Here is a 20231-nt window from a genome sequence, read left to right as displayed (position 1 = left end):
AATTTCAATGGCTCGAAGTTTATAGGGAATATTATCCTTGATAAATGTAAAGAATTGTTGAGTAATTATATTTACTTATTCATAAATTCGTGTTTTGGACACATCACAATGAATGAAATATATTTTTTATTACACCAGATGCTGAAAAAATACAACAAAGAAATTAAAGATTTTTACTTTAAAATTTATTTTATCCCGTGCGGAATATCTAATCTTGCCTTGCTTATCTAAACCATAAAAAATAAAAGGCCCAAATTTGAAAAAATGGACAAAAACTATTAAGATAAGGAAAGATTACATGGCAAAAAGATATTTCTTATATCAAGATACAAAATGAAAGCTCCTCTATAAATGATCGTTTATTTCGCTCGAAAATTACAGATCTGATTGTTTAGGTCATTGATGCTTGAATTGAAAAGATTAAAAGAACTACAACATGATAATATTACAAGATTTGTGGGGGCCTGCTTAGATCCAGGTAAATTTTACTACTTTTCTGTTATTAAAAAAAGTGATTGATACTGATTCAGAGCAATGATAATAATTATAATTTGGACAAAATTTACATTTTCCCCTAAGAAAACGAGTTTTTTATGTTTACAGATTTGAATATGATGTTTGGTTTTTTACCTTCCCTCTAATTAAAATAGAAAAAGTCTATGGTGATTTAATTAATAATTTGGCTCCAAAGCCAGCAAAAATGAAGGAATAGAGGACAATTTATCTCATAAAAACCTATAAAATTATTAGCCTTCAAAAAATGCTATTATCTATCTTATTTTGAAAGTACTAATTCTATAAAACTCATTTAGGTTATGTTGAAGGCATATGCTTCACTCTGACAGAATATTGATAGAAGTATCTCTGTCTATATATCCATGTATATCTTATATCCATTATTCTTGTAGGTTATGATGAGGACATATGCTTCACTCTGACAGAATATTGTTACAAAGTATCTCTGTCTATATATCCATGTATATCTTATATCCATTATTCTTGTAGGTTATGATGAGGACATATGCTTCACTCTGACAGAATATTGTTACAAAGTATCTCTGTCTATATATCCATGTATATCCTATATTCATTATTCTTGTAGGTTATGATGAGGACATATGCTTCACTCTGACAGAATATTGTTACAAAGTATCTCTGTCTATATATCCATGTATATCTTATATCCATTATTCTTGTAGGTTATGATGAGGACATATGCTTCACTCTGACAGAATATTGTTACAAAGTATCTCTGTCTATATATCCATGTATATCTTATATCCATTATTCTTGTAGGTTATGATGAGGACATATGCTTCACTCTGACAGAATATTGTTACAAAGTATCTCTGTCTATATATCCATGTATATCTTATATCCATTATTCTTGTAGGTTATGATGAGGACATATGCTTCACTCTGACAGAATATTGATACAAAGTATCTCTGTCTATATATCCATGTATATCCTATTGTCTCAACCATGACACTTTGGTTGAGCTTGACTTCCGAATTAGCGGGAAGTTCACGAGATCAGTTGGCGAACATACAAACCCCCAATACCAGGAACCATCAAGTTTCAACAGCAGGTTTGAATATAGATTTATTGATGAAATTATTTCAAAGACCTGAAATTACAATATCAATTAGTTCATAATTCCAGTTATTTATAACCACGTAATCTTATTTGCTTTTTAAAAATCATTTTTCTCTACGGTAAAAAATCTTTGGAAACTTTGGCTTTAAAGGAAAATTATTTGGTTTAATAAATCATTGTTAAATGCAACAATAAGGCACATAAAAATTACTAAAACATATATTAATCATAATTAAGTTTCATGCTTAGCTGGCTAAAGCCTTTTTAAAACTACATATAATCGTCCTATACACCATACTTCTTAATAAAAATAACAAATTCTACCTGAAGCTCTTATGGTTTCAAATCCCTGATATACTAGGGTCGTTCACACACTATGAGACCAATGATAGGCCCAATTTTGTTCTCCGAAATCTTCACACTCTCATATCTCATTCAAAAGTAAAGAACGTGCGCATCAAAATAAACAAAACAATCCATGCCGCGCCACATTATGAAAGGAAAGCCATAAAAAGACGACATTTGCGCTTAGTCTTTAAAAATAATGATAAGGAATTAATTTCGCACTTGATAAACACAAAGCTTCCTCGAAAAGAGGTTAAGACACACCCCCCGTTTGAAAGTCAAATTAACTTCCTTAACGAGATTCAAGGTTTTTTTGCGCTGAGCACTAGCAACATTTCTCACTAAACTCAACTCACCATAATCACATGAGAATGGCCACATCCCGAAAACGTGACAATTTTGCTCCTAACTAAATGAAACCCCGTGAAATGCATACACAATATTATACTCCTCACTAGGACTCATAATACCTCACATTTTAGGATAGAAGGATGGGGATTGGTTTGTACCATACAACATTCCATGCACATGACAATCACAAGATCACATACACAAATCCTAAAATAGATAATCCTATTAATCATGATGTTGTAATATAACAACTATACTAAATAATAATCATTTCATAATCAATAGGTAATAAATCATTATTAATAAATCAATAAGTACCTACGAAATCAGGTTGAAATGTAAATGTAAACAAATAATGGTAAAAATAAAACGAAATAAATCTTAGACAAGAAAATTAAGATTTATAGGTACTTAAAACTAAATTTGTTAAGCATCAAAAAGAGTAGTAAGAAAAAATTTTTCAAAATCCTTGGGCAGAAAGTTTTTCAAACCTAATGAATAAGAACTGTAATATCTTAATCGACAATAAAACTTTTTAATACTTAAGAATAGCAAAATAATAATATCTTTGTTAGAATTTTCATCGGAATTATAAAAAAATACCAATTTTTCTTTGTAAAAAAATATGAGACTTTAAATATGAATTTTCAATCATTCCTTGATCTGAATAAAAATGTTTTGCTTGATTGAAATTCATATATAATTTTAAAAAAAATCTGCTAAAAAAATACTTGATTTTTTTCTTAGAATAAATATCGAATCACGCAACCTCGACACATTTATTCTTTTTTGTTAAACTTTTCAGGTAAGTTTTAAAATGAATTGTACTTTTGAAAGGAAATTAAACTCAATAAAATTAAATTTGAGCATATGAAATAGAAGAATATTTAATCGCATTTCATTTGATTCTTATTTTAGGCATAAAAATAGGCATATGAAAAATGTGGCTTTTTACTAAAAAAAATCTCAATTTCCATAAAATAAGAATCAATTATTAATCATAATTTTTAACAACTGCCTGACTGATACAGCATGTTCTTCTAGGGGAGACTTATCTGTCAGTCTGAACAAGACTCTTGCAGTCTTTCTTCCATCCTCAATTCTCGTCACTCGGCCCATCCTCAAACATCTCATCAGCGGATTGGTACTCGTAACCAGAACTATATCTCCGTCAGCTAGTGGCTCCGCCATCTCATCCTTCCACTTGGACATCCGTAATATCTTCGGTAGGATCTCCTGGCGGTAGGCAGTCCAAAACTGGGCAGACAAATCTTCCAACAACTTCAACCTGGAGGAAATTTGGTCCTCCGGTTTCATCGCCACATTGCACAACGGCTGGCGGTCAACATTTCCCAGCAGCTGGCCAGGGGTAATCAGCCGCCAATTCTCCACGTCGTTCGCAGCTTCAATCGTCAATGGTCTGCTATTCATCAATTTGCTAACCTCCGCCAACAGCACCAGGAGCTCGTTGAAATTAACAGAACTATTCACCAACTTCTTGGACAGCAATCTCTTGGTTAATCCCACCATTTTCTCAGCCTGCCCAATATAATGGTGGGCTCGGGCCGGGATCTGAGACCAAGAAAACTCTACCTGGCTGCCCAACTTCTGCTCTAAAACTTTGCGAGCACCGGATAATTGTGTGCCCATGTCGCTTACTATGATCTTCGGCAGACAATGAACAGCTTCCAACTTGCGCAGGGACATCAGGATACTGCTGGTATCATACTTTTCCAAGGCATCTAACCATAACGCCCCTGAGAACCTGCAGACCACCACGAACACCCACACCTTCTTCGTTGCTGTCTGACTCCTCGTTTTGGCGGCAGCTCTCCTCGTAACCAGCGGACCCATCAGGTCGACTTGCACAGCTTCAAAAGGCCTGCTCGGGACCAACTTGTCAGGTAACACGTCCTTCATGGTAGCACGACATTCCTTAGCCCTCTCAACACTGCAGGGCCAACATTTCTTCACTTCCATGATGGCCAACCTCCTTGCCTTCACAATCCAGCACCAACGGCGGCTCTCAGCTAAAGTTCCACGGACACCAGAGTGAAGCTCAACATGCGCTTCTCTCATAAAAACAGCAGCTAACCAATTACCAGGCTCCAAAATTATTAAACCTGGCATGTCTTCAAATATCAATTTACGGCCACCAGTAATGGCGTCAATGACTGGCTGTCCACGACCAACAATCTTAAGAATCCTCATCTCCCTGGTCACATAATTTCCTCCGGGACCAACGACAGGCCAGGTCAATGATACTTCATGCACTAATGGATTTAATGACGCATAATTGCCTTTAGCGTCATTTATCCACTCATCCTCTTGGCTTCGTGACACAATGAAAAGTTCCGCCGCCGCCATAAAATTGTACAAAGACGGCTTGTACACAGAATCTGCGGCTGCTACATGACTACCAGCGGCTGTAGTCTTACCTTCTTGTCTGCTCTTTAGCTTCTTCAACCAGGTGTTCGCAACTTGCAGGACAGCTGCCATAATACGTTTGGCCTGTCCAAATGATCTCCTGTGCTTAAACCTAAAGACATCTTCAGCGGCTTCTCCGGCAACTTTCATTGAACATAACTTAACCATTTTGGTATTCAACTCCTCTGGGGGTAAAACCTGCTTGACTTCTTCGGCAGTTTTCACCGGCCACGCACTTTCATCCTGGCGCAACCATTCTGGGCCCAATCTGTACCTGGAACCTGGTCCCAAATCTGATACCTTGCAGGTGCTTCTGGTGCCCAAATCTGCAACGTTGTGTGTCCCCGGGACCCACCTCCAGTCATCCTTGTTGGTTGCAGATTGAATTTCTCCAATACGATGAGAATTAAATGTGTTCAGCATAGCACTGTTGGAAACTATTTGTGATAAAACACATGATGAATCAGTAAAGTACATCACTCTGATAATATCAAAGGGCAGGGCATCTCTGACGGACTTTGCCAACCTTGTGGACATCTGGCACCCCATCAATTCAAGGCGTGGAATTGATTCACATTTGACCGGCGCAACTCTTGACTTGGTGGCTAGCAGAAACGTTTCAAATCCTTGTCTAGTTGGCCACCTCAAATATGCATTACTTGCATAAGCCTCTGATGACCCATCCGAAAACATCATCAAGGATGGAAGGCCAGTTGGTTCATCCGGGACCACACAACGGTCAAACTCCAATTTAGCGACCTCAGCTCTGTCCTCCAGCGACTGAACAAGTTCATCCCGTAGACTTTTTGGAATGAAATCTTGCCAGCCCAAATTCAGCAAACATGTTTTCCGCAGGACAAGTTTAATTCTCAACAGAATAGGGCTGCAAAGCCCGATCGGGTCGAAGGTTTGGGCGGCGAACCTGTGGACCATCTTCTTTGTCAGGTTCTCGTCCAAGGCGTCCTGGAGGTTGTACAAATCAGCATCCTCTTTCACCTTCCTTCCCTTGACCTTACCATCTTGGTTGACTCTTGTGGCGATGGACAACACATCGGTGGCTGGCTTCCATATCAGCCCGAGAACCTTGGTAGGCTGGCAATCATCTCCAGAATAAATGACTTGTTTGAAGGAAAAACTACCTTTACCGATAATTCTGTCGGCCTCTTTCATCATCTCCTTGGCTTCTGGCTTCGATCCTGCTCCCGAAATAACGTCATCTATGAAGCTGTGCTTCTCAAGCTTGACTGCAACTGGAATCTGAGGTAACTTGAATTCCTCATCAGGGTAGGTAGGTATTGGTGGCTCCTTCCATAACTCAGGTTTAGCAACAATTTCACTACCGTTTATCTGCCCCTCTCCATACATCTCCTTGACTTCTGCTTCACTCTTTCCGCCGAACAGGCGGGACGTCAACTTCAGGGCTGTAACTGCCAAGTTTCCCGCGGCCAACTCGCCGAAATTCACAACTTTGGTCAGGTAAATTTCAAGTGGACCATCTGGCGTCGGGGAAAATAAAACTCTCTTCATCTGGCTGTCGAACTCTGTGGCCAGGATGGAGTTATAAAACTTGGAGATATCCGCGGTTATACCAACCTTGTAACCGCGGAAAAGCATCAAATGATAAAAAATCTTCTGCATTGGCGGCAGGCCTCCCAGCATTATGTTATTAAAACTGGTACCCTTGAACGTCAGAGAACTATTTGCACACAATCGCATGGGTGTGGAACTTGAATCCTCCTTGAAAGCAACCACTATTGATGAACAAGACTTAGGTCCTTCATACTGCAATTCTTCAGGCGTGGCTTTTTGAAAAACGCCTCTTCTTATGGCGTCGTTGAATACCTCCACATACATTCCATAGGTACCTTCCTTGACCATCCTGGCACGATCCTTTTCAGCAATTTTGCGGGCTAAACTCTCATTGTAAGGTAAAGTGTGAGGATCTTCAATATAAGCATATTGACCTGTCCACTTGTTGGACTGCAAGTCTAGTGTTAAACCTGCCTCAATTATCCTCTGCCTCTCACGCTGGTCCCAGGTAGTGCCGTCGGCCATAGCCTTGCACTCTTGACAAGCAGTACATCCTGGACAAAGTGCCTGCGGCTGTACGCCAAACGATTCAGACGTCAGAAAGTCTGGCAAAGTGCCTCCACTGACACTGACAGCCTTATAAGCCGACTTTTGATCTCCAGCTCCGCCGTCAGCACTCGTACAGATAAAACCACTACCAAAAATGGTTCGCCACAACATAGACTGGCCCACTTTCTGGTAGGTTGAAGGAAACACGTCAGGATGTGTATTTCCAATGATGATATCTAAGCCTCCACTAATATATGTAAACCTTTCTGGCGGCATTTTAAATATCTCGGCGGCAGTTTCGGGGTGGACCGAGCGCATCTCGTTGGCCCCGCCGAGGGTAGGCATGACAGCTGCCTCAAACTCCCTCAGATTGCCGTCCCTATCCTTCAGATAAAACACAACGTTGCGGCAGGAAGACTCACTGCCATCAGCTACAGAAATAGTTGTATATCTGCCAGTAGATTTCAGCTTCAACTTGTTGGATAACTTCTCAGACACAAGTGGCAAATTTGCCCCGGAGTCAAACATTACCGTGGCGTGGCAGGTGCCGCCGCCAGGTGCTACAACAGGAACTAACTGAAGTAAGAAGGTACAGGGGCTGGGTGCAGAACTTGACTTGTAGACTGTATTCACACCAGCACTAGCCTCATGAAGTAACCTGGAATGGTATCTGTCACAATTATTGGTACCACAAACACCAAGCTTATCAGATTTATTACACTTGTCAGCAGTATGGCCGTCACACAAGCAGAGTTCACATAACTTCTTCTGCTGGACAACTTTCTTTCGGTCAACCACATCCATCTTCTTAAACGTGAGGCAACGGAAAATCGGGTGTTTCTCCTTGCAGCTCTCCACAGGACATGCACTGTTCCACTTGGAAGCCTTGTCCTTCCCAGCCTTTCCATTCTTATTGTCGCTGCGGCCAGATACTTGCGCGGCGGCAGCTCTGTCACGATTTCTCTTGCCGGCGCCACTGTCATAAGACATATCACCGGCCAACATGGCACCCCTGGTCCTCTCCAGCAGCTCTACAATCTTCGGGATGTTTGGTTGGTTCATGCTACCTAGCTCCATCATAATTTTGTCTCTCAAATTTTCAGGGCACTTGTCTTTAAAAATATGAATAAGAGTTAGGTGGTTGTAATCCTTAGCTGCAGAACCAACGATGGCTTGTACCTCCTGCATCATGCTCTTGAAGGTAGCAATTGCGCTAACCACGTCCACAGGTTTATCCACAGGTTTCATCTTGTTCAATTTAGTTAAAATCCTCATGAACCGGCGAGTGTTTGATAAAAACATCTGATCAAGAAACGCCCATTGTTCATTATGATCTCTAATCGCTGACACTTGCTTGCGTAGTTCCGGGTTGGTTATCACCTTCTCCATACACAACATCAGACTTAACCTCTGGTCAGCAAATCCATAACCAGAGCATAGATCTTTAAAGACCTGTTTAAAGTTTGGGTAATCCGTGTCAGTACCGTCGAACGACGGCAACAAACTGTTGTCCCAGCGCCCATACTGCGGGTTGGAACTCCGAATATCCACGGCAGACATACTTCTGGAGAGCATGGCAGGTGTCCCACTCTCATCCAGGTTAGATGAACGACGTTCCATCTCTCTAAGCCTTCGATACATATCACGTACTTCTTGGCGCAACTCCACGGAAATTTTAAGCACTCCCATGTCCATCTTCACCTTCTCAATGACGTCGAGGTTCCTGGCGACAGTGCTTGACCTCGCGTCGTCTGAATCATTGTCAAGCCAGTACAGAATTTTTGTACACTGCTCCAACGACGCATAAACTTTATCTGCAACAGTTTTCTGCTCACTAGCTTCATCCAAATCACGCTTAAACTCGCGCAGCTCACTAGTCTCCACGGCAGGTTTTAGACTTTTTATTAGGTCAGATTGGTCCTTGACCTCACTAAAAATGTCACGAATTGATTTTACAGTCACATTTTCACATGAACTAAAACTTTGGCAGGCTTTTAGATTGTCATAAAACACTTTTAACTGCTCATCAAAAACTTCTAGCCTTTCACTGCCAATAGTGATAGATCGCTCAATTTTCTGCTTTTTGGTTAGTGGCATATTGATTCACTAGGTACTTATTTCACAGAAAAATTGTCACAGTTTATTGCATCAATAATTCACTGGATGCTATTGATCTCTTGATGAATGCTAACGCCTATTCATCAGATACTTTGAAATTGTCTCAACCATGACACTTTGGTTGAGCTTGACTTCCGAATTAGCGGGAAGTTCACGAGATCAGTTGGCGAACATACAAACCCCCAATACCAGGAACCATCAAGTTTCAACAGCAGGTTTGAATATAGATTTATTGATGAAATTATTTCAAAGACCTGAAATTACAATATCAATTAGTTCATAATTCCAGTTATTTATAACCACGTAATCTTATTTGCTTTTTAAAAATCATTTTTCTCTACGGTAAAAAATCTTTGGAAACTTTGGCTTTAAAGGAAAATTATTTGGTTTAATAAATCATTGTTAAATGCAACAATAAGGCACATAAAAATTACTAAAACATATATTAATCATAATTAAGTTTCATGCTTAGCTGGCTAAAGCCTTTTTAAAACTACATATAATCGTCCTATACACCATACTTCTTAATAAAAATAACAAATTCTACCTGAAGCTCTTATGGTTTCAAATCCCTGATATACTAGGGTCGTTCACACACTATGAGACCAATGATAGGCCCAATTTTGTTCTCCGAAATCTTCACACTCTCATATCTCATTCAAAAGTAAAGAACGTGCGCATCAAAATAAACAAAACAATCCATGCCGCGCCACATTATGAAAGGAAAGCCATAAAAAGACGACATTTGCGCTTAGTCTTTAAAAATAATGATAAGGAATTAATTTCGCACTTGATAAACACAAAGCTTCCTCGAAAAGAGGTTAAGACACCTATATCCATTATTCTTGTAGGTTATGATGAGGACATATGCTTCACTCTGACAGAATATTGTTACAAAGTATCTCTGTCTATATATCCATGTATATCTTATATCCATTATTCTTGTAGGTTATGATGAGGACATATGCTTCACTCTGACAGAATATTGTTACAAAGTATCTCTGTCTATATATCCATGTATATCTTATATCTATTATTCTTGTAGGTTATGATGAGGACATATGCTTCACTCTGACAGAATATTGTTACAGAGTATCTCTGTCTATATAGCCATGTATATCTTATATCTATTATTCTTGTAGGTTATGATGAGGACATATGCTTCACTCTGACAGAATATTGTTACAGAGTATCTCTGTCTATATATCCATGTATATCTTATATCTATTATTCTTGTAGGTTATGACGAGGACATATGCTTTACTCTGACAGAATATTGTTACAAAGTATCTCTGTCTATATATCCATGTGTATATCCTATATCCATTATTCTTGTAGGTTATGACGAGGACATATGCTTTACTCTGACAGAATATTGTTACAAAGTATCTCTGTCTATATATCCATGTATATCCTATATTCATTATTCTTGTAGGTTATGATGAGGACATATGCTTCACTCTGACAGAATATTGTTACAAAGGGTCTCTGGAGGATGTGCTAGCTCATGTTAATCTTGATGATGAGGAATTTAAGTAAGTTTTTAATAGAGATGCTACTCTATAAGTTATCGTGTTCGTCTGACCTTCTTCTGATATCTTTTCCTCCGTCCTCTAGGCTCAACTGATAGGTCTTTCTATTTCTATCTTTTTCTCTGGGATGGGGTGGGTAGGTCGTGATTGGAAGTTACTTGTTTTTTTTTATGAGATTCAATGAAAATATTATAATTTCTTTTGCTATAATATATAAGGGCAACATTTTATGAAAACTCTTAAAAATTGGGTACTTTGATCGGTTTGTTCAAGTTTTTTCTGTCTAAACGTTTTCACATATAATTGACAACTTTTTTCGCGGTTGGGGTGCAATCTCAAAGCAATTTATAGTCAACTGGCCTTTCCCTTAAGATCCCTGATAAAAAGTTGTTTTAATTTTCAGATTTTCCCTGATGTCAGATATAGTGAAGGGTCTGGGATATCTGCACCAAAGTGAGATAAGATTCCACGGAAATCTCAAGTCATCAAATTGTGTCATAGACAGCAGGTGACCAGTGTTTAAAATAGCTTAGAACCTGCTGGAACAAAGAATTCTCTTGTGCGTTTGTATATTTTTCTTTTTTTCACAAAATAGACAAACAAACATAAAGGTAGAAAAGTGGAAAATATACAACCATTTACACAGATGTATCTATAACATGTTACTTTTTACAGCTTATGATAACTACTAGAGAAGTTCTATTCTTCTGATGCCTAATATTAAAAAAAAATGTTTTTGCCTTTTAGATTTGCAGTGAAGCTTACTGACTTTGGCCTACATAGGCTTAGAAGAGAGAAAACTGAATTAGAAAAAAGGTATGAACTATATGAAACTCTGCCCATTGTATTGGGTCTTTGAAATACAAAAATACAATCGTCGGAAATAGAAAAACAGCCAAGTCCCTACAAAAAAAAGTAGAAAGCAATTTGCTAGCAGACGAAAAGGTAGTTGTCTGTATTTTACATATATTAATCGGAAGCTACTCTATAGGTTAAATCGTAGACCTAAAAGGCAATGAAAATAAATTAAAACCAATCTGTTAAAAAACTATGTTGTGTTGTGTAAAGAAAAGAAAAAGTAATTTCTCTTGAGATAGAACAGTTTTATCTCGAAGGAATTACCAGCGCACATTTTGTCAATACAATGGATTTATTATTACCTGGATCTTACACCAGATTTTCATGTTCTATAAAAAAGTGAACTCTGTAGTGGGCTAAAAATAATGATCTACCCCATGCCCCCTTTTTAACACCACCCCCTCCCTTCCTACTAGATAAACGACCCGACCAAGAAATGCAAGGGGAAATTGCAATCTAAATTGACGACAATTTTTCCCTTGTCATAATATCCACGTATATTCTACATCCATTGTCAATACGCATTTCACACAAACTTATGAAATTTTTTTTTTTTTTATGTGTTTTTATAGGTTTAACAAGAATAACAATATCCATAACAATCAGCTATTTTGACAATTTGACGCTATAATTGACATGCATGCCACGGAATAAATTTAAATAGAAAAGATGAAGCTAACAATGAAATCAATTCGAGGAAAAAATCTCGAAACCTATACATGATTTTCAGTTGTCGTTGGGGGGGTGGGGGGGGCAAAACATAGTAAAATTTACGATCTTTTTATCTGCCCCGCAAATATTATTTTAGATTTATTTCTCTTGTTGGCTATACCTTATTCCTGGAAAAGATGGTTATTGATCTGAGAAGGTTAGGAAATTTCAAGTTCAGCTGTTAAGATATTATGTCAATATGCAATTTCAAAGGTTTATGTCGACTATATGGCTCTTATAAAAGTTGTCACAACTGACGTATACAATCATGATAATAAAGTATGTTCACCAACCTTAAAAATTGTACTCTACATAGGTTTGAAATATATGATTATGCATATTTAAAATTCATAAATTCTAACAAAAATATGGATTGTTTTTTAAGTTGCAAGTTGGGAAATCTTATGAAGAGGTCGGGATCGGGTTACAGCTGTGTAAATCTTAAATTAATGGATGATAAGACAGGGAGAAAATTATCGTCAATCTAGTTTGCTATTTCTCCTGTAATTTGTTGTTCAGTTCGTATATCTAGTATGAGGGGACAGTATTGGGTAAAGGGCGGGGAAAGGGAATATCAATATTTTAGCCCGCTACAAGTTTCACGTTATGAAAATGTGGTGTAAGATCCAAGTAATAATAAATCCATTGTTGCATTTACTATTCTCTAACTTGATTGATACAAAGCTGCTCTAAAGGCTTTTCTACATGCATTTATCAATTTTAGTGAGGATGAGAATAAATATTGGAAGAACAAAACTTGGATGGCTCCGGAATTAATTCATTGGGATCTTTGGTAAGAAATAAATTATCTTTACAGAGAAAAAAGTATGAAACATTTACACTACTTAGCTTGATATTCTAGTTCTATTATTATAGTTAAGAACTCTAGAAAATAGAAGGTGATGTATACTCTTTGGCCAAATATTCTAGTTATATTATTCTATGTTCTAGGTCTCTAGATTATATCAAAATAAATAAGTGGCAACATATACTCTTTGGCACAATATTCTAATTTTTTTATTCTGTGTTTAGGACTCTAGATTACAGTGAGAAGATACAATGAGGAGATATATACTCTTTGGCATAATAATCTAACTTATTGTTCCATGTTTAGAAGATTATAGTGGGTGATATATAGTCTTTTGCACATTGATCTAATTATATTATTCTATGTTTATGACTCTAGATTATAGTAAGAAGATACAAAGAGGTGAAATATACTCTTTGGCTTAATATTCTAATTTTATCATTCTGTGTTTAGGACAATAGATTATAGTGAGTAGATACAAATAGGAGATATATACTCTTTGGCTTAATATTTTAACTTTTTTATTCTATGCTTAGGACTCTAGATTATAGTGAGAAGAAACAAAGAGGTGATATATACTCTTTGGCTTAATATTTTAACTTTTTTATTCTATGTTTAGGACTCTAGATTATAGTGAGAAGATACAAAGAGGCGATATATACTCTTTGGCTCTGATATTCTATGAAATTGGACAGTATAAGAGTGACTTTGCTGGGGAGGAAGGTAAGAAATAATTCTTTGTAGTAAAGCAGCTGGATGTATGTCTGTAACACCCATTGAAGGTCCACAATTTTGAGAAAGGTCTGTATTAGTCCTGTCATGATTATAGTTTATTTTCCAAGAAACCAGCAGGCTGTTTTTTTTGTATTGGAATAACCTGAACCTAGAGCATTGATTTTGTCATCATTTCCATTGCCATCAGAATGGATGTAATGTTACTTGGATCTTACACCAGATTTTCATGTTCTTTAATAAATTAAAACTATCAGCGGGCTAAAATAATTATTCCCATTTTTCACCCTCTTACCCCATCCCCTCCCCTCCTACTAGATAAACGAAATGACCAATAAGAGAGTTTTATGTTAGCAACCTAAAATGACGATAATTTTTCCACAAATATTAAATATTCATTGAAATTAGATATATTAATAAAAAAAAGGAAAAACAAATATATGAATAATATTAATATATCTGAGAGAAAAAGATACTTATGTCTAGTCTAATAAATTTGATTATAAAGTTATATACGAATTAAGTTAATTAATATTATACATCTTGTGCTTTTTAATACAGAAAAAAATATAAAACTTAGACAAAAATACAAACAGGTCCAAATATATTACTCAAACATTATAAGATTCTGCGCTGGTTAAGTTAAACAAACATATTGATATTGGAAAACACTGATTAAGATTAATTTATATCACATGTTGGCTCTACCTTCTTGAAAAGGGTAAACAACCTGCTATTTTGGTTAGCCTATCCCCCAATAAAATTAGATACATAACCTTTGATATTTTAAATACCTCCTAATTTAAACCAATAACCATGGTCAACCTTGCACCCGTATATAATACTTTGCTATTTTATTTGAAGCTATTTAAAGTGACTATAAAAAATGACGCCATACAATACAAATGACTAATGATAGGCCAATACACAGACTAAATTACCAATGGCAGGCCAGTATTAATTTTATTGACCAAGGGTAGGCCAGTAGGACGTCATTTTTTGTAGGGACTATGAAACGCTTCATCTTATTTAGGATCCAAACACATTAATCTTTTGGTTCCCCACCTAAGGTTTTAGTGATACTTTATTTTTCATATCTCAATTCTATTTAAGGATCCATAAACCAGTCACTTTGGTTTTCCTGGCCACCCAAGGATGTAATTGACAGTCTCCTGCTTGAATATCATCAACAGGTTGATACTGAGGATCCTTTCAGGTAAAAACAACATCTAATTGTACAATAGTATGCAATGTAAAAAGAAAAATTAAACTGTATACATATGATAACCCAATATTGATTTTCAAACATATGTAAGTGATTTTAGCAAAGCTTTAACAAAGCTATCCATTCAAACCCTTTTGTGTTAACCTGTACACTAAGTTCATTTTATAAGAATCCAATCGATCAGTATTTAGCATATATGAGATTGTTATACTTTCAAACAGCCGCGGCTTAAAAAACATGTGGCTGGAAAGCTGCTGAGTTCTTATTAATCTTCTTCGTCTAGGCAGTCAAAACCAAAAGTCTTATTTTAAGGCAAATTCTGTCAGAAGTACTTTAATCATTAGGGACTTAAATTGCATAAGATGAAATATTACAGATTTTTTTGTGATTTGGATTCGAATTAAATATCCTTTATTTCAGACCAGATTTATCGTACTGTAGCCATGAGGGGCTAAGGGACCTAATCCAGAAATGCTGGGACCCTATTCCAGAGAACAGAGCCACCCTGGCATATATCAAGCAAAGAATGAAAGAGATGCATAATTATAAGTAAGAAACTATAATCTTTCTAAATCTAAAACTGATCAAAGGTGGTGAAAAAGACTTTTCATTTCATAAAGAAAATAAAAAGTTTTTGTTTTAGATTACTTGTCGAATGTGTCATTCTGTTTATAGAGTTGTGCATGATCGTACATGAATCCCCATTTCAAAATAATTTCAAGTTAATTTGACAATTCATTCAAATAAAAAAAATGGTTGTCTAAAAAAAGCTTAAAAGAAACTTACATATTTAAATGAAAATACTATGATTATGACAAAACAAAGCTAATATACCTAAATTTACCAACGGAAATATGGACGAGGCTACCTTCAATTGAGAAAAACTTAAAATTCTGATTTATCCAGGGAGAACATCACAGACAACCTGATGGACCGTATGAACAAGTATTCGACAAAGCTGGAGGATATGGTGGGAGAGAGAACCCAACAATACCTGGCGGAAAAAGAAAAATGTGAAGACCTTCTACATCAACTATTACCAAAGTAAGAAAACTACGATAAGTAATTTGCCTTAAATTTCCCTTCCATCAAAATAACAATTCCTTTAACCCTATTCTAGTGGGCGTCCAAGTAATAACTACTCCGGGGGCATTAAACGCCCCCTTCTATCTCGGAAACTGTTAGAGATATCGAGACACGCTCAAAAGCAAATGTTTTCAATTTTAAAATTCAGGAAGATTGAAATTGATTTTACCGTTAGAAGATGACAAAACTTTTCTATGATACTTTAAATATATGTGTATTCGAGCATGACCAACAGACAAATCATTAAATTATATACTGGACATTCATTGGTACAAGGAATTTTCACCATAAATATCAGCTGTCTATTTAGAATATCAGCTGAGAAATCCACGTTTTATATAGAAAAAATATTATGATTAATAATTGACATCAATTGGAATCATATATTCAAGAGTTTTTTTTCATTTTCCCCCTTTTTTAGATGACACTTTAAGAGCTTCTATCATTTTGATTCAATTACGCCACTAGTTAACGCAAGGTGAACAAATGACGTAACTAGTAAAGGCATTAACAAACATATTACAGTGACTTTAATACAGAACGCATTGTGTCATAATGACGTCACTAGTAAACGCATTTTGATTCAAAGACGTCACTAGTTTACGCACTATGATCCAGTAAAGTCACTTACAGGGTGGGCCACATAAATCCGGACTTTTTTCAAACGGCCATAGCATCAAAACTACTTGATCAATCAGGACGTTTGACCACACTATAAAAAGCTTAGGTAATTACCCTTTTGCCCATAAAAATTTTTGGACGATGAAGGACGTGTACAGATTCGAAATGCGCTGATAGTTTACCCTGGATTCTCGACTTGTGCCCACTAAATCTGATCTCAGCCCATCTGTAGCTGAGATAGACTAATGAAACTTGCTGGAGATACTGCTAGATACTTCATGAAGACACCAGAAAAGACTAGAGCTCTCTACCCCATCTGGTTTGGCCGTAGTACTCCGGCAAAGTGAAACGTGGCAGATTTTAAGATGTCAAAAACGTCAAAAATCTTGAAAAATTCTCGGTTCTCGACTACATGAACCCATTTGGAACCTTAAAACTCGTTTTAGAATATATGTTGCGAAAATAACCCTAGATTAATCTTCATGCCATTTCCAAAAAGGTATAAAACGTTGTTCTAGCTTAATTGTGGCCCAAATGAGAGCCGCCGTGAAGAAGGGTATCTTGAAAGATGGGTGAATTTTGATCCTGGTTACTCACGTCCCTAAGGAGATATGGCCTCCCAGCAGCACCGATCTTCATTCAATTGACTTTTGGGCCTGTAGCGCCTTTAAAGGACGAACCAATAGACGTGCCCATACCACAAAGACCTCCCTCATTGCCACTATCAAGGAGAACTTCGCCAGCTTGGACAGGGACATGGTGACCAGGGTCTGGGGGCGGTTCAGGGGGCGGGTAGAGGCGGTGATTGAGGCTTGCGGCGATTTTATTGAATAATCTAATAGTCACATACCTAGTTTGCTTCCCAGTTTTTAAAATTCAATAAAATCTTTAAAATTGACGATTTCATGTTCATTTGTTTAAAAGTAAGAAAAAGTCCGGATTTATGTGGCCCACCCTGTATATATCAATGTATTATGTCGCAATGATGACACTAGTAATTTTTTTAGTTTCGACACAAGTTCATATAATTTATCTTTTAAATGTATATGTAGTGTAAGAAGATTAGATAAGCTCATAATTCAAGAAATAAAGATATGACAGTTAAAGAAACCTATTTTGTCATCTATATATTTCTTATCTAAAGGATATGTGTAAAAAATTGTATTATTAATTTATTTAACACAAATATAGGATTTTTGTTTGGTTTAACTGTTGAACGTTTAATAGCTAGCATATGATTTAAGCCAAAATATATCTAGTAATATATTTTTCCAGTACGGCTTCGAAACCTATCAATATCTGCTGGATAAAAACCGGTTCAGGGCCATACTAAAAATCAATTATAGCATCGCATTACAGACAATTTTCACGAAAAATATAAATAAAATCATAAATGTAATACCTGTTTGTTTGCCCGATCCTTCGAACCCTCATAACTGATTTTATTTTTGTCATGTTAATATCCGTGGAAAGCTGTCTATACTATAATGCGATAAATAACTATTATATTTAGATCAGTAGCTGAAAGTTTAATAGCGGGGAATCGAGTTAAGCCAAAACATTTTGCTTGTGTCACAATTTACTTCAGTGATATTGTAGGTTAGTGTTTTTTTCCACTGTGCTTTTTTTTATACTAGCGGCTTCGCTTCGCTTTGCCCCAAGAGGTTTTATAAAACTAATTTTTCGTGTTTTAGATTTTAAAGAAAATTTAAATTTTTTTTTGGGGAGGGGGTATTTTCCATTTTTTCGGGGGTTAGGGGTGTCCCACCCCCCAAGAAAATAGTTATAAACCTTCCCGGGACCTACGAGAAGCTACCCTGTAAAGGAGAACCCGATCGGTTCAGCGGTTAGCGAGATCCTTCGCTACAAACAAACAGACAGACATCGTTCTACTTTGTATTATAGATTATCTACTAGCAGTTATATCCCTAGAGGCCTATAGGGGTACTTTTGGTGGGGGAGAAGTCGACCTTCAATATTAAATTCTAGTTTTAAAAAGTAAAAAAAAAGTTTTTTGTTGAATGGTATTTTTTTTCTAGGAGCAATTTATCTTGGGAGGGTGGTGCTACCCTCCTCTAAATAAACCTTTCCTTGACCTTTAAGAGCTACATCGTTTACGATGACCATATAGGTCCAGCAGGTTCTTTGATTTAAGAATACCATATTAAAATGTTGTTGACTTCTCAATTTAAATAATTGATACTTCTTTCTCCTTCTCTCTAAATATGATTTTCTATAAAGGTTTTACGAAGATATCCGCTTCAAGTACACCTGAACAAGTTGTCTACCTACTAAATCATCTCTACACTACTTTTGATACTACAATTGGACATTTCAATGTTTATAAGGTACGTACTCAGATAAATAATTCTGTTCTATAAGGTTTATTAGAACCTTCTTATCTGGATATTTTGCTTTTTCTTTGTACAGATACTTGGAAGCATCTCTTTATATGTAAAGGCATTCCCCCTTCTTTTAATACTGTTGTCACACGCCAACCATAGCAGCACAAAGTACATTTTCAACATCTTTAGTAAGACAGTACAATCTAATATGATATTGACAGGTTGAAACAATTGGAGATGCGTACATGGTTGTATCAGGTCTTCCAGACGAACATGATAAACATGCCAGAGAGATTGCCTCCATGTCACTCAGGTATTATTCATTTTTCACCAGCGGAAAAGTTAGAGCCTGATTCGTTTAGGTTGCTCTATCTTTTTGTAATTTATGAGGTTAAGTAAAACAAGGGAATTACGTTTTATTTTTATACAGTTAGACTTTTGCGTAGCATTTGATCTTTAAAACAATACAAAAACAAGGATGACAACATCCATAAGTAGCGAAGCACAAAAAATCGTGGATGGAAATACGTAAAAGTGTATTTATTACAAAGAAGAATAGATTTATTGGAGAAAATAAACACGAAACCTTGTTTTTTTAATGATGACGACGGTCAAAGTAGATTACATAAAAGATTCTCATAACAATGGGAAAAATTATTTTGATACTGATATCCCAAAAAAGTTTGAAAATTGGACCAAAAACACCAAATATATGGGAAAATGTGTAAAACATATAAAAATAGCCAAAAACCTGATAAAAGGCAGTCTGACCGCCATGGTTGTTTTCTTTAAACGACGGGAAATTTAATTTTGATATCTATAACTGAAAAAAGTTTGAAAATCGGACCATAAACACTGAAGATATGGAGAATAATGTGAAAAATACAAAAATAGCCTAAAACCTGCAAACAGGCAGTCTGGCCGTCATGGTTGTTTTCTTTAAATGACGGAATAATTTAATTCTTATATCTATAACTGAAAAAACTTTGAAAATTGGACCATAAACACTGAAGATATGGTGGATATGTAAAAAATACAAAAATAGCCTAAAACCTGCAAAATGGCAGTTTGGCCGTCATGATTGTTTACTGTAAACGACAGGAAATTTAATTTTGATATCAACAACTGAAAAAAAATTAAAATCGGACCATAAACACTGAAGATATGGAGAAAAATGTGAAAAATACAAAAATAGCCTAAAACCTGCCAAAAAGCGGTCCGACCGCCCTTGATGTTTTATAGTTAATTGTGCTCCTTATTAATGGGAATGTTGTCAAAAAATTTCAGCTGTCTATCTTTAATAGGAACCGAGAAAATCACGTTACCCCTATTCTGTCTCATGACGGACAGACGGACGGACGGACAGACGGACGGACATTGTGAATTATAGAGTAGC

At 36.3% G+C, this 20231-nt stretch overlaps 1 protein-coding gene across 2 annotated transcripts in view; it reads left to right on the top strand.

The window, feature by feature from the left end:
* LOC145322204 (atrial natriuretic peptide receptor 2-like) overlaps positions 1-20231 on the top strand; it is a 76538-nt gene that overhangs the window by 49826 nt on the left and 6481 nt on the right. The window contains exons 23-35 of one of the 2 annotated variants that reach the window (XM_080164048.1): positions 396-478; positions 10353-10452; positions 10853-10957; positions 11197-11265; positions 12116-12175; positions 12743-12811; positions 13446-13549; positions 14672-14774; positions 15204-15332; positions 15690-15827; positions 18004-18089; positions 18732-18838; positions 19057-19148. In XM_080164048.1, coding sequence (XP_080020174.1) covers positions 396-478; positions 10353-10452; positions 10853-10957; positions 11197-11265; positions 12116-12175; positions 12743-12811; positions 13446-13549; positions 14672-14774; positions 15204-15332; positions 15690-15827; positions 18004-18089; positions 18732-18838; positions 19057-19148 — 1245 coding nt within the window. The remainder of the gene's footprint in view (positions 1-395; positions 479-10352; positions 10453-10852; positions 10958-11196; positions 11266-12115; positions 12176-12742; positions 12812-13445; positions 13550-14671; positions 14775-15203; positions 15333-15689; positions 15828-18003; positions 18090-18731; positions 18839-19056; positions 19149-20231) is intronic. The other variant, XM_080164050.1, reaches the window with a different exon arrangement.

Source organism: Acartia tonsa, chromosome 6, assembly GCF_053477335.1.
Source record: "Acartia tonsa isolate MP-2025a chromosome 6, ASM5347733v1, whole genome shotgun sequence".
Classification (NCBI taxonomy): Eukaryota; Metazoa; Arthropoda; class Copepoda; order Calanoida; family Acartiidae; genus Acartia; species Acartia tonsa.
Note: the sequence above shows the minus strand (reverse complement) of the source record. Positions and strands in the feature narration are given on the sequence as shown.